Source organism: Panthera pardus, unplaced genomic scaffold, assembly GCF_024362965.1.
Source record: "Panthera pardus isolate Hobbes unplaced genomic scaffold, ASM2436296v1 HiC_scaffold_3, whole genome shotgun sequence".
NCBI classification, from domain to species: domain Eukaryota; kingdom Metazoa; phylum Chordata; class Mammalia; order Carnivora; family Felidae; genus Panthera; species Panthera pardus.
The window spans coordinates 10,286,217-10,298,911 of NW_026526876.1; the positions used below are offsets into that span (position 1 = coordinate 10,286,217).

A 12,695-nucleotide genomic window follows, 5' to 3' on the forward strand; every position below is an offset into this window, starting at 1 on the left:
CCACCTTGGGACCGAGATTTCAAACAGGTTCCCCCCCCCCTTCAGTTTACCGAGTTGCCTAGCAACTGGCCAGTCAATGGCATGAAGCCCCACCCCCACTCCCTTGACTTCACACCGAGCCCCGCAGCCCCATTGGCTCCCGCCTAGTCCCACCTCTCAACCCCGGTGTCGGTGTCGGGAAGGAGCCGCCAGCCCCCACCGCTGCTGGACAAGGGGGCCCACCTGGACCCCACCCGGCCCCATCCCCAGCATTTGCCTCCCCCCAAAGACACGAAGACTCTGGTACCATATAAAACCTTTTTATATCAACTCGCCCCCACCTTCCTCTGTCCCTCCCTGTCCCTGCCCGTCCCGGTGAGCGTCAGCGACCCCGGTGTCCGGGCCCCCCCCACACCACCAGAGCTGAAGCTGACTTTCAAAGCGGACGTGGCGCATGGAAAGCAGAGGAAGGTCCCCCCGCTGCTCCCCTTCGTCCTCACTGTCCGTGGGCTCCGGAAACACACGCTGACCCGACGCGGTGGCCAGCAATGGCAGGCTGGGGTGCAGGCTGCAGGGAGAGACAGGCAGGGCCTGTCAGCATCCTGAGAGAGGATGCCTGTTCCCTCGGCACCCCCGTCCCTCCCCAGCCCGAGCCCCAAGATCTGTGGCATTAACCGACGACCTCACTCCGTTGGTGCAGTCCTTCTGGGGCAGAAAACTCAGCACTGGCTCCGGCTTCCCCTCGCGTCCGGCCCCGCTGGTGTCCCACACGGACACCGCCCCGTTGGTGCTTCCGCTCACTAAGAACTGCCCAGTCCTGGGGAGAAGAGAAGCCTGTTGACACGGAGTCATCACCCCCGGGGGCAGGAACCCCTCACGGCCAGGGGCTGGGACCTACGGCTGGGCTCTGACATCCCGGGGGCACTGGGACGCTGGGCAGGAAGGACTCGGTCACTCACGGGTCCAGATCGAAGTAGACGCGCTGATTGGTGGTCACCTCTCGACTCAGGGACCACAGTGGATGACCGGGCTGCCGGAGATCCCAGCACAGAAGCTCAGCATCCTGAAGACACAGACCAGGGGCCTGGAGTCCATTCCCCCTCCCGCACGAGACGTCCCCGCTCGTCCCCAAGGTTTGCAGACACTCCCTTAGCTTGGCTTAGTTTTTTCCCACGTCCGACCCCAACACGTCACAGACTGCATCCCCACTGCTGCCTTCTGTGCGCCCTCTTTGCGATCTCAGGACGTGACCCCTACCTTGCGGGCTCCTGAGAAGAAGCGGTTGCCATCGGGGTGAAAGCAAAGGTGAGTGACGCCTCCTTGGTGTCCTCCCAGCAAGGCAAGAGGGGAGCCGTCGTCGCAGGCATACAGACCCAGGGAACGGCCGTAGGAGCCACAGGCATAGAGCGGCTGGGCTGGGCTGAAGGCTATGCAGGAGATGATGCCACTCTGGCCCTGCTTTTTTGCTAGAAAGGGACGGAACAAAGTTGGGGACGGGGCAAGGACACCGGACATTAACCGGGCTGATCAGGGGTGCATCTCTGTCTCTTGTTCCACGTGCAGGGAACCAGGGCCTCCCCTGTCCCGTCTGCCTCAAGCAGGCTAAAGATCCCGATGCTCCCCAGATCCTTCTATCCCCGCAAAGGACCTAAATTTCTTCTTCAAGACTTATTTCTTCCTTCTCAAATCTGTTTCTCCTCGAAGGGATGGAAACCTAAAGGCTCATAGGAAAATGAAATCCACCTCACTTCCGATTTCCCAGAGAGACCAAGATTTTAGAGATCAAGAGGCACACGGCCGACAGGGCACGGGCTCAGGAGTGAACCAGGCTGACCTTGGGAGAGTTTCGCCCCCTCCCTGAATCTGTTTTCTCCTCTGCCCCCCGAGTAGGACCTGCCTCCCTGGGCTGTACTGAAGACGACGTGACGGGCCCGGTCCCCCGGCTCACACGAGGCCCCTCTGCACGTGGCAGTGTCCTCCCCCTTCCTCCTCTCCTGGGAGGCACAGATGCTCACCAAACGTGGCTCGGACCTCGCAGTCACGGCCAGGCCGGGCCGTGGAAAAGACACGCACGGTCCTGTTGAAGCCACAGAAGAGCTGGGAGCCGTCCGGGGAGAAGCAGAGCGAGTGGGCTGCCGTCAGCTCGTCCTAAAGGCAGGAAAGCCGTGCAAACAGCCTCAGGTGGCCCCCGGGAAGGAGCTGGGCGAGGACGAGCCCTGGGACGGGCGGGGAGGCCCCTACCAGGTGGTTGTAGGCACGGAAGGAAGCCCGGAGCTGTCCGGTGAACGCATCCCAGATGTGAATGGGGTTCTCCCGGCTGCTGCTGGCCACGCTGAGAGAGACACGGACACTGAGGCCCCGGTGCTGTCGAAGGAAGGGGAGGAAGCCAACTGGCCGGCCCTCTCAGCCCGCATCGAAGGGTACAGCAGCCTTCCCTCCTCCCGAGCCCCCTGCCAGTCCCTCGCTCGCTCTCCGTAGAGGATCCCCTTGAAACTTGTGGGGGGGGGGGGGGAGGGACGCTGAGAGGGGAAGGCGGAGGGGAGGCAAAGGACATCACTTACTAGGAGGTGTCTGGCTCAGTTGAAGACATCAGCGAATACCAGCAGTAATCGTAGATGGTGTCACCTTCCACCATTCGAAGGACGGGGGCCTGGACAGAGATGCAGGAACGCCTGGGTCACTGGCAGGAAAAGGAGGCAGACTCGTGCTACAGAAGCTTTATGCCAAAGGGGGACTGTCTGTCGGCACTTAACCGGGGGGAGAAGGCAGATGGTGTCGATACGAAGAACAGAATCCTGATCTCAACAGTCAAGGATCAGCTCAGACTGTCGTGTCGGATTTGGGCCACCAAATGCCATACAGACTTCTTTTGCTTTTTAAACACTTAAGAAGAAACAAGCCTGGTGGCTCAGTTGGTTGAGCCTGCATCTGACTTCAGCTCAGGTCATGATTTCACAGCTCATGAGTTCGAGCCCCACATCAGGCCCTCTGCTGTCAGAGGGGAGCCCGCTTTGGAGCCTCTGTCCCCCTCTCTCTCTGCCCCTCCCCTGCTTGTGACGTCTGTCTCTCTCAAAAAATTCTTAAACTTTATTTTTTAAATTTTTTTTTTTGAGAGAGGGCATGAGCGAGGGGTAGACGGAGAGGGAGAGGGAGAGTGGGAGAGAGAAAGAAGGAGAGAGAGAGAGAAGCAGGTCTTATGCTCACCCAAAATGGAGCTCAAACTCACAAGCCGTGAGATCATGACTCAAGCCGAAGTCTGATGCTTAACCAACTGAGCCACCCAGGTGCCCCAAAATACATAAACTTAAAGCAAAAAAGGAAGGAAAAAACAAAAGAAAAAAGAGAAAAGTAAAGAAAAGAAACAAAAACTACAAACCATTGATACCAATATTTACCGAGCACCTACTAGATGCCGTTAGATCCTTTAAAAAATCGTATTAAACAGTTCAAACATGCAAAGAAGTAGATTTAAAACTTCCTGTGACTCCTCCACCCAGCTTAAAAAAGGAAAATACAAGGCAGTTAAAACTTCTTCCCAAGGACACCCTCCCTCAGAGGTATTCGTGCATTTCTTTAGAAATGTATTCATACGAGAAACACCCAGACGACGTCGTCTACCGTGGTCTTGCGTGGCCTTTATCTTTAATACCGAAGGCACCAGACCTTTTGCATCCCTTTGTGACTGGGGGATTTCACCGCAGTGACACGCTTAGCTCTAACTCAGGCACCTTCACCGCCGGGCAGCACCCCACACACTATCCTTCTCTGCTGACAGTCACCCACGTTTTTCCATATGTTGGGTGGAGGGCTTTGAGCATTCTGGTACGCGTGTGGGAGGGCCTCTCCGCAGCTTCTGCCAGATGACCGGGCTCTGTGGCACCCACTCTGCCAACTCTGCCGATCGGGGTCACCCGTTGGCCCAGAGGGATCATCCGCATTCACTCTCCCACCGCCGCTGTGCGGCGTGCAAGGGAGTGCCCGCGGCCCCTTGGTGCGGCCAGACCTCCAAGTTTTTGCCAATAAAAGGCTGTGCTGGCGCCTGGGGGGCTCAGTCGGTTGAGCGTCCGACTTCGGCTCAGGTCACGATCTCACGGTTTGTGAGTTCGAGCCCGGCGTCGGGCTCTGCGCTGACGGCTCGGAGCCTGGAGCCTGCCTCGGGTTCTCTGCCTCCCTCTCTCTCTGCCCCTCCCCTCCCCTGCTCGTGCTGTCTCTTTCTCTCTCAAATACAAAATAAGCATTTAAAAAAACTTATTTTTAAAGGCTGTGAAGCAGAACTTCACTGGACTACGAAGTTGCCTTTCCCCCATGACCACTAGGGTCAGACGTTCAGTATCCGCTTAGGCACACCTCTTCGTAGGTTCTGCTCACTTTCCCAAGTTACTGGCTTCTCCTTACTGATCGGAAGGGAGTCTTTCAATCGTCTGGGTAACAGCCCTTTGTCAGTTATTCGCTGGCCCTGGGCGCGACGTCACGCACCCATGCCCTCGGCCCCCGCTCCGAACACACACGTCAGGCCGCCTGGCACAACGCTCCGCTCACACATCCCACGGGCACCTCACGCTCGGCTTGTCTGTGACAGACCCGGCTTCCGCCTCCTTCAAACCTACTCCCCCCGTCCCCCCCCCACCCGGGGCTCCACATCCAAGTGTGGAAGCCGCAAATCTGAGCGGCAGCCTTGACCACTCCTACCCCTCACCCACTTTCCACTCCTGGTCCAGCCCGCGCAAAACCAAGTAGCGGCCGCCGATCCAAAATCTTGCCGGGTCCGCCGCCCGGGGTCTCTCGAACGTGTCCACGCCCTTTCGTTCCCACCGAAGCCACCGCCTTCCTGCCAGCATTTGTGCGAGTCTGCGTGTTCTCCGGGCCTCCCCGCACCGCCGCACCCCAGCCTGCCCGCCCGTTCTCCACGCTGCAGCCACGAGCGGGCCACGGAGACCTCATCGGGCTGGAATCCGGCCCCGCGTCACTCTCCTGCTTAAAACGTCCAGTGACTCCGGGTGACCCTCAGTACGAGACCCAATCTCCTTACCAGGTGTTGGCCCCTACCCACCTCTCATGGCGCACCCCTCCGTACTCACCCCTTTAGAATCTCCACATCCCGGTGGGACTCCCAGCTCCCAGAAGGTGCCAACGTACCGTACTCCCGATCGACAGGCTTTCACACACGCCAGCATCCAGGTCTGGAATGTTCCTCCTTCGCTCCCCTCAACAATTCCTCCTGGCTGAATGCCGATCACGCTTCCGGTCTCTTGGAGGCGTCTTCCCCTGCAAAGCCTCCCCTAACCCCTCCTGTGGAGCAAGGAGCCCCGCTCCGTGTTCCTACAGCCCTCTGCCCCTCGCCCTGCGTCGTACCCATCTGAGGAGGCAACAGTCACACCTGTCCGGCTCACCACGTTTTCCCCAACACCTAGCGTATCATCGGCAGTCAGAAAGAAATGTTCTGATGAGCGAAGACAGAAGACGGTTCCAGTAACATGAGGCCCCCAATAGTGACCTGACTTAAAGCGGGGACAGTGGAGTAGGGAGAAGCAGATGGAACCGAGAGATAAGGGGACTCGATGGGGTGGAGGGGGGGAAGGGTCAGGGAAAATGAAAGGATGAGACCAGCCTTCTGGTGTGGATACCTGACGTCACCACGACGGTAGAAAGACTTGGGGTGCACAGGACAGCCATGAGGTGCCCATGTCCTTGGTGAATGAGGGAGAACCAAACGGCACAAGCCTCAAAGGAAAAGTTTTTACAAGAGAGAGCACAAGTATCTGGATGCAGCATTTGGGGGATGAGGACAGCCCCCCTCCAAACCTGAGATGTGCAGGTTCCCCTGGGTAGGGCTATAGGGAGCGAAAGCCTCGGGCAAGGGCCCCAGGGCAGGGACAGAACTCAGGACTGAGGCTGGGGAGTTAGGGATAGGAGTTCCAGAAAGCTCCGTGAAAAGGCACAGAAGGGAGGAGAGGAATTAAGAAAGCATGCTGGGAAGAAGAAACAGGTGCATGGAGGGAGGGGCGCCTGGGTAGCTCGGTTGGTTAAATGTCCCGTTTCGGCTAAGGTCATGATCTCACAGTTCGTGGTTCAAGCCCCGCATCTGAGCTGTCAGCGCAGAGCCTGGAGCCTGCTCGGATTCTGTGTCTCCCTCTCTCTCTGCCCCTCCCCTGCTCGCACTCCGTCTCTCAAAAATAAATAAACACTAAAAAAAAAAAAAAAAAAAAAAAAAAAAAGAAAGAAACGAGTGTATGACAATACTCAAAAGTGACCTCCTCCCATTTCCCCACCTACACTAACTGTATCCATTTCCAAATCCTAAACTTGCAGACACATGAAGTGTAATCATCTGATGCGTGCACTTGTGATACGACTCGTACACACGGCTAACAGCAGTTTAAAAAAAAAAAAGAAGAGCTTTTGAAAACAGACTGGGTATCTGTCTACAAGATGTAGAACAAATATTGATACTTTTGACCTAGAGTATTTCTTACTCATCAAACTTCTCTTAGGAAAAGAATCTCCGTCAAAGCACATGAAGATGTTCACTGAATAATTTAGGATACAAAAATCCTGGAAACAACCCAAATGCCCAAAGCAGGGGAATAGGTATGAAAATCATCAATCGCGGGCACTCGGTGTAGTCTCATACACCATTAAATACGGTAACTATGGAGACCGAAGCACCACGGAAATCACTTAGGAGCCGACTGTTAACAAAACAAAAAAGCAGCGTACAAAACCAGCTACCGTAGGAACACAACCACATAAAAAGCCTCCATACTGTACAGGCCGAAAGAAGAGGGGATAATTTAAAGGCTGAATTTTGTACAGTGGTGGCTAATGATGCCTTTTCTCTTTCACCATTCCCGTTTTTCCTAAACGAATGGTGCAATAAATTCTCACCCTGCCGCGCTTCCAGAAGCTCTTCTAACGACCCCTGCTCCTGAGCTCTTTCGGGACGGCCCACCATGCCCACCCGGCCCCCGAGACAACACCTGCAAGAACGGGGCCTGGAGCGCCCTGCATGTCGCACAGAGATCGCCAACAGGGGCGGCCTCTGCCGGTTAGGTGAGCGACCAAGCCGTCCCCGGGACTGGGCCCCCATCTTCGAGGCGGCCGTCACCACTTTCTCTCAGTCCCCATCTTCAAGGCGGCCGTCGCCACTTTCTCTCGTTCTCCTCCTCCCCAGGGCACACCTCAGGGACAGGAGGGGGCGGGGTGAGTGTCAACCTTGCTCACGGTAGCCATTTCCAAATCTTTTCGCTTCCCCAAACTCCAGCTTCTCCGCATTTAAAAAATATTTATTTATTTATTTTGTGTATGTGAGAGAGAGAGACAGACAGAGAGAGAGAGAGACAGAATCCCAAGCAGGTCCCATGCTGTCAGCTCAGAGCTTGACTCCAGGCTCCATCCCATGAACCACTAGATAGTGACCTGAGCCGAAATCAAGAGTCAGATGCTTAACCAACTGTGCCACCCAGGCACTGCCTTAAGCTCTTTTTTTAAGATTTTACTTTTATTTTAGAGAGAGAGAGAGAGAGAGAGAGCGCGCATGAGCAGGGGAGAGGGGAGGGATGGGAGAGAGAGGAAGAGAAAGTGGGAGGAGAGACAGAGAGAGACAGAGAGAGACAGAGAGAGACAGAGAGAGAGAGAGGGTCTTAGGCAGGCTCCAAGCTCAGCACGGAGCCGGACTTGGGGCTCAATCCCATGACCCTGGGATCACGACCTGAGCCAAAATCGAGACTCACACACTCAGCCGACTGAGCCACCCAGGTGCACCTTAAGATTTTATTTTTAAGTGATCTCAACGCCCAATGTGGGGCTCGAGCTCACAACCCCGAGATCAAGGCTCACCACGCTCTACTGAGCCAGCCAGGAGCCCCGGCCGTACTCCTTGCCACCACACCGGCCCCCCACCTTTCCGTCACCCTCTCCGATTCACTGCCTCGCTCCCCGCAGATGCTCCTGTCGCCGCACCATCTCTGGCCACCGTCTCCCACCTGGCCAGGTAACGTGCTCTCTTTCCACCACGACAATTATTCTGCTTCATCAAAAACACATTTACGATCCACCTCCTCGTCCGCTTTCCATTCGAGTCCGCCGCCGCCCGGATGCCCCTGCAGACGCTCTCAAGACACCCGCCTTTCTCGCCGGCAAACCCCAGCCACACCAGCCTCCTCTGCCGCGCTTGACCCAGCTCACACCCGCCAGCGGTGTTCACCGAACACAGAAAAGGCGCTGGTTCGAACACGGCCCGCTAATTCTTTTGCTGCTCCCGACGGCTGTGTGGGGTGGGTGCTGTTGCTGTCATCCTCATGTCACACACAGGAAAAACGGGCTCGATTCGCTTGCTGGGAAGCGACGCACAAGGAAGTTAACGGATCTCACCTTAAACGGACGGCAACAAATTCCTAGAGGGCGCTGAGCACAGAACAGCGACGTTACCGCAGAACAGCGCCGTTACCGCATTCCTCGCCGGTTTGGATCTTCGACTCGCCGGGACCAGTCATCCCCGCCTCCTGCTCTCTCCCCACAGACCCCCTTCCTTCAGCAGGTCAGCTCCCTCTCTGCTTCCCTGAGAAGCCAAGAGAGGAGACCCACAAACTCTCCGACCCCCAAACGGCTGCCTCTCTTCCTACCTCGAGAGAGCGTTCCCCACCGAACCAAGTCCTCTGATGGGCTCCGGATCCTGCCCTCGGCCAGCCTCTCAGGGACCTGTTACCCGCCTCTCCCCTTCAGCATCCATTCCTCCGTGTCTACGGGGTTATTCCTGATGCTGCAGAAGCACCCCGCGAACCCTTCTTTGGCCCCACGTTCCCTCTGGCCGCCATTCCGTTTCTCGACACCCTTCCGCAAGAAAACTTTCCAAAGAACCGTCTGTACCTCCTCTACCCACGCTACCTGGGCTTCTGCCTCCATTGCTTTTCTCAAAGCGCTCCCGCTAAGGCCACTAACGCCTTCCGCCACTCTCTGCGTCTCGCCCTCGGCGGCATCGGACCTGACCCTGCCTCGGCCTCTGCCATCCGTCCTGCACGCCACCCCCATCTGCTCGAGCGCTCCGGGCTCTGTGTGAGCCTCCTCCCCCTCCAGCCACACGGTCCTGACACTGAATCGTTCACAAGAGGCCAGATCCCGTCCACGTGCTCCTCTACTTCCCAAAGTACATCCCAGCCCCGCCTTCTCCCCTGGCTTCACGTTTCACACAGACCTCAAAACGCTTCACTTGTCTGAGGCCTCCTCCTATCTGTTTCCTCCTCTGAGTAAATCGTACCCCTGTCCCCCCGGGGCTGCGAGAACCCGGACGTCGCCAGTGATTGCCTCCTTCCCTGTACCGTCCACGTCCTACAAAATACGCTTCAAGCCCATCCACACCTCTCCACGTCTCCTGCCACCGCCTGGCCCCAGCCACCACCGTCTCTCACCTGGACCGTGATAAACTCATCCTGATGGATCCCCCCGATTTCACTCTTGCTCACCACGATCCGCTCTCTAAACTTTGGCCTTCCCTTCACTCTTCTGTGTGTGTGTGTGTGTGTTTAACATTTATTCATGCTTGAGAGAGAGACAGAGAGAGAGCAGAAAAGGAGCACAGAGCCCAATGCAGGGCTTGAACTCACGAACCGTGAGATCTTCACCTGGGCTGAATGAACTCAGACGCTTCACAGACTGAGCCACCCAGGCGCCCCACACTCTTCTGTCTTAAAACTCTCCCCTGGCTTCCCAGATAAACCCCAAATGGCCTACCCACCAGATCCAACCCGATATGGGTTGTGGAATCCGTCCTCACCACACTCTCCCCCTCACTGGCCTCAGTCCAGGCACACTGGCCTACTTTCCGTTCCTGGAACACACAAAGCTCCCTCTTAGCCCTGGGCCTCTGTAAAATCATTGCCTCTTCCCGGGACGTTCTTCACATAACTGACCCCATCACCCTTCACGTCTCAACTCAACCGTCTCCTGCTCAGAGCTCCTTCCTGACCAGTTTATCTCAAGTGGTCTCCTCTAGGGGCACCTGGCTGGCTCGCTTCAACATCTTGATCTCGGCCCAGATCATGATCTCACAGTTCATGAGTTTGAGCCCGCGGTCGGGATCTGCACCGACGGTGCGGAGCCCGCTTGGGCTTCTTCTCTCCTTCTCCCAGCCCCTCCTCCACTTGTGCACGCTCGTGCTCGAGCTCTCTCTAAATAAACTTAAAATACATAAGTAAGTAAAGTGGCGTCCTCTCGTTACTTCCTCCTCGTTCTATTTATTTCCTTCACACCACTTGCTATCCTTTGTAACGAACTTCCTCGTTTGTCAGTTTCCACGTCTGTTGTCTGTCTCCCACACAAGACAGCAAACCAACTCTTCTGTCTCCTTCAGCACTTTATGCCGGCACCAAATACGGTAACTGACACATTGGCAGTCGCTCAATAATTACCTGTAAGTCAACTAAATACCGCCACGACAAACCCACCGTTCTTTGATGGAAAACACACATTCACGAGTAAAGAACGGGCAAACACCGCCTTAAATATCTCCGCGTCCAGGGTAGAACGTGCTACCTGTGAACGTTCGTGAAGAAACGTTCTGTTTGCGGTCAGGAAACACGTGGGCTCAACTTTCTCCAGCCATGCGCAGGGCTGACCCGTGCAGCGTCCGGTGACGGGACAGAGGCAGCCCCTACCCTTACCATTTCTGCATATTCCAGCTGTTCCCCCTCATTGTACAGCTCTGGGGGGAGGTTATAAATACGCAGGATGTTATCAGCACTGTTGGTCAAGATGCAGGAACCATCAGGGGCCCTAGAAATAGGAAAGAGTTAGAAAGCTGGGCAGGGCTCTATTTTCCAAGTGCCAGGCTCCCCCTGGGGGTAGGTAAGCACCCCAAGACCCTGAGAAAAGTGGAAGACACATATTTCTAGGTGAAACGTAAGCTCAGTCCAAGAGGAACTTTTACTTTCTTCCCAACTCCCCCCTCGATGGGCTCTTCCCCAAGGTAACTGGAGACCTTTTTATGGTAAAAATCCTGGGCACGGTTATCCCCCCGCCCCATTACCCTTAACTTACCACTTACAGCCCTTCAAGAAGTTCTCGGGCTGGGCGCTGAACTCGGACCAGGAACCACTGAGAAATCGAGGTAGCTGGGAGAAGCTATAGCTCCAGGTGCTGGAAGGAAGATGGGGAGACAACAAGGCAAGGAGGAAAGGGGCCTGGTGAAGTGGGCCCCAAGACCCGCGAAGAAGCACACCTCTCACGCTCCCCATCTCCCCGGATCTCTGCGTCCACGCCATCACCACTTACCTGAATCCCTCATCCTCCGGAGGAGCTTCCTCAGACACGCCTGCTGTGGGCTCTCCGGGCCCCAGCTCCGGCCTGTCCGTCTCTTCTGCAGGAGGGCTCACATTCTCAGAAAGTTCTGGCTCCTCGACTGGAGGGCTCGGCTCCCTAGGAGTACCGAACCCCGTTTCCGGGGGGGCGGAGATAGAAGCTGGGCCTCCCTCTCCCGTCTCCTGGGAACCAACTGAACCGGCCTTGGGATCTGGGGACAAGCGGGGCGGCTCGTCCCCATCGGCCGGCGGTGGTATCGGTTCAGGGTCCGGGTCTTTATCCGTCAGGGAAGCTTGAGGAGAGAGGCGGGCCGGGGCGGGGGCCGGGGCCGGGTCCGGGGCTAACACGGGCGCCTCCGGCGCGTTCATGCTGCCGAGGACGCGCGGCCACACTGGCCTCGGCCGGGCAACCCTCGCCCCGCCGCAGAGTTCGCAAGGCTCCGGACGCCGAACTGGAGCACCTACCTGCGCCTGCCTCCTTCCTCCGGGAGGGGGCGGAAGACCCCGGGAAGGCGAGGCGGACACAGGGACACCAAGGTGGCAAGCTCGGCGTTCCTCGACCCGCTCGGTCCCTAAGAGCCACGCGCTCTCGCGGGATTTGGCCGCACCTCTCAATTGGACCTCCGCCTCCCGATCGGATTTCGCGGGCGACCCGGGAGAGGGGCGGGGCAAGCACGTAACAGGTCACGAGGGTTTACCGTACCCATCACGCCCTGGGGCTCCCGGTGGCTGCTGGGTGTCGTAGTCCGAAAGCTTCCGCCTCTGTTTGAAGGGCTTGAGCTCCCCCTGCCGTCTCCCTCCGTCACTCTTAAAGCACCTACTCCCCCCTCACCTGCAAGAGGGCGCTAGCGCTATACTTGATTTTGATCCTTTTGCTTCTCATTCGACAAATTCCTCACACTTCCGTCCCTTTTCATTCATTCAGTCAGTATTTATTATTGAGCTCTTCCTTGCGACCCAGTACTGTACCAGGCACTGAGAAATACAACAATGAGTAAGAGAGCAGCCCAAGGGTTCTGCCCTCCCTAAAAGGCTGACGTTGCTGTGTATTTAAGGCAAGGAACACATCTTTGCAGAGAGCGGCAAGGGCTGTGAAGGAAATTAAACAAGATGGTGTGATACAGGGTATCTGAAGGAATACGTTGGATTGGGATATTAAGGAAGTCCTTCCTAAAAAGGTGGCATCTTAGCCGATGAGAAGAAACTATCCAGCTATCTGGGAGAGGGATGGCAAGCGTCTTTCTTTCTTCCACCTTCATATTTGACACAGTGGCGGGAGTCTTCCAAAATGGTTTCCACCGATTCTGCCCTCCCAGTTCTGGCTGGTCGAACTTCCCCACCCCAGTGTCAAGTAGCTGCAGCACCAGCACGACGAGAATCCTGTCTCACTCCCACCGCCCCCCGGCGAACTGCTTGCCCTTACTT

General features: G+C 56.6%; 1 protein-coding gene across 1 annotated transcript; it reads right to left on the reverse strand.

The window, feature by feature from the left end:
• Nucleotides 1-294: 294 nt before the first annotated feature.
• On the reverse strand, nt 295-12,223 carry WRAP53 (WD repeat containing antisense to TP53). Its single transcript, XM_053892521.1, has 10 exons — nt 11,245-12,223; nt 11,011-11,109; nt 10,635-10,746; nt 2,541-2,629; nt 2,221-2,311; nt 1,995-2,127; nt 1,237-1,445; nt 939-1,042; nt 662-796; nt 295-547 (listed from the first exon to the last, which is right to left on the reverse strand). The coding sequence occupies exons 1-10, from the start codon at nt 11,637-11,639 to the stop codon at nt 301-303; spliced, it is 1,614 nt and encodes a 537-aa protein (XP_053748496.1). The 5' UTR covers nt 11,640-12,223; the 3' UTR covers nt 295-300.
• Between the last annotated feature and the right edge of the window lie 472 nt (nt 12,224-12,695).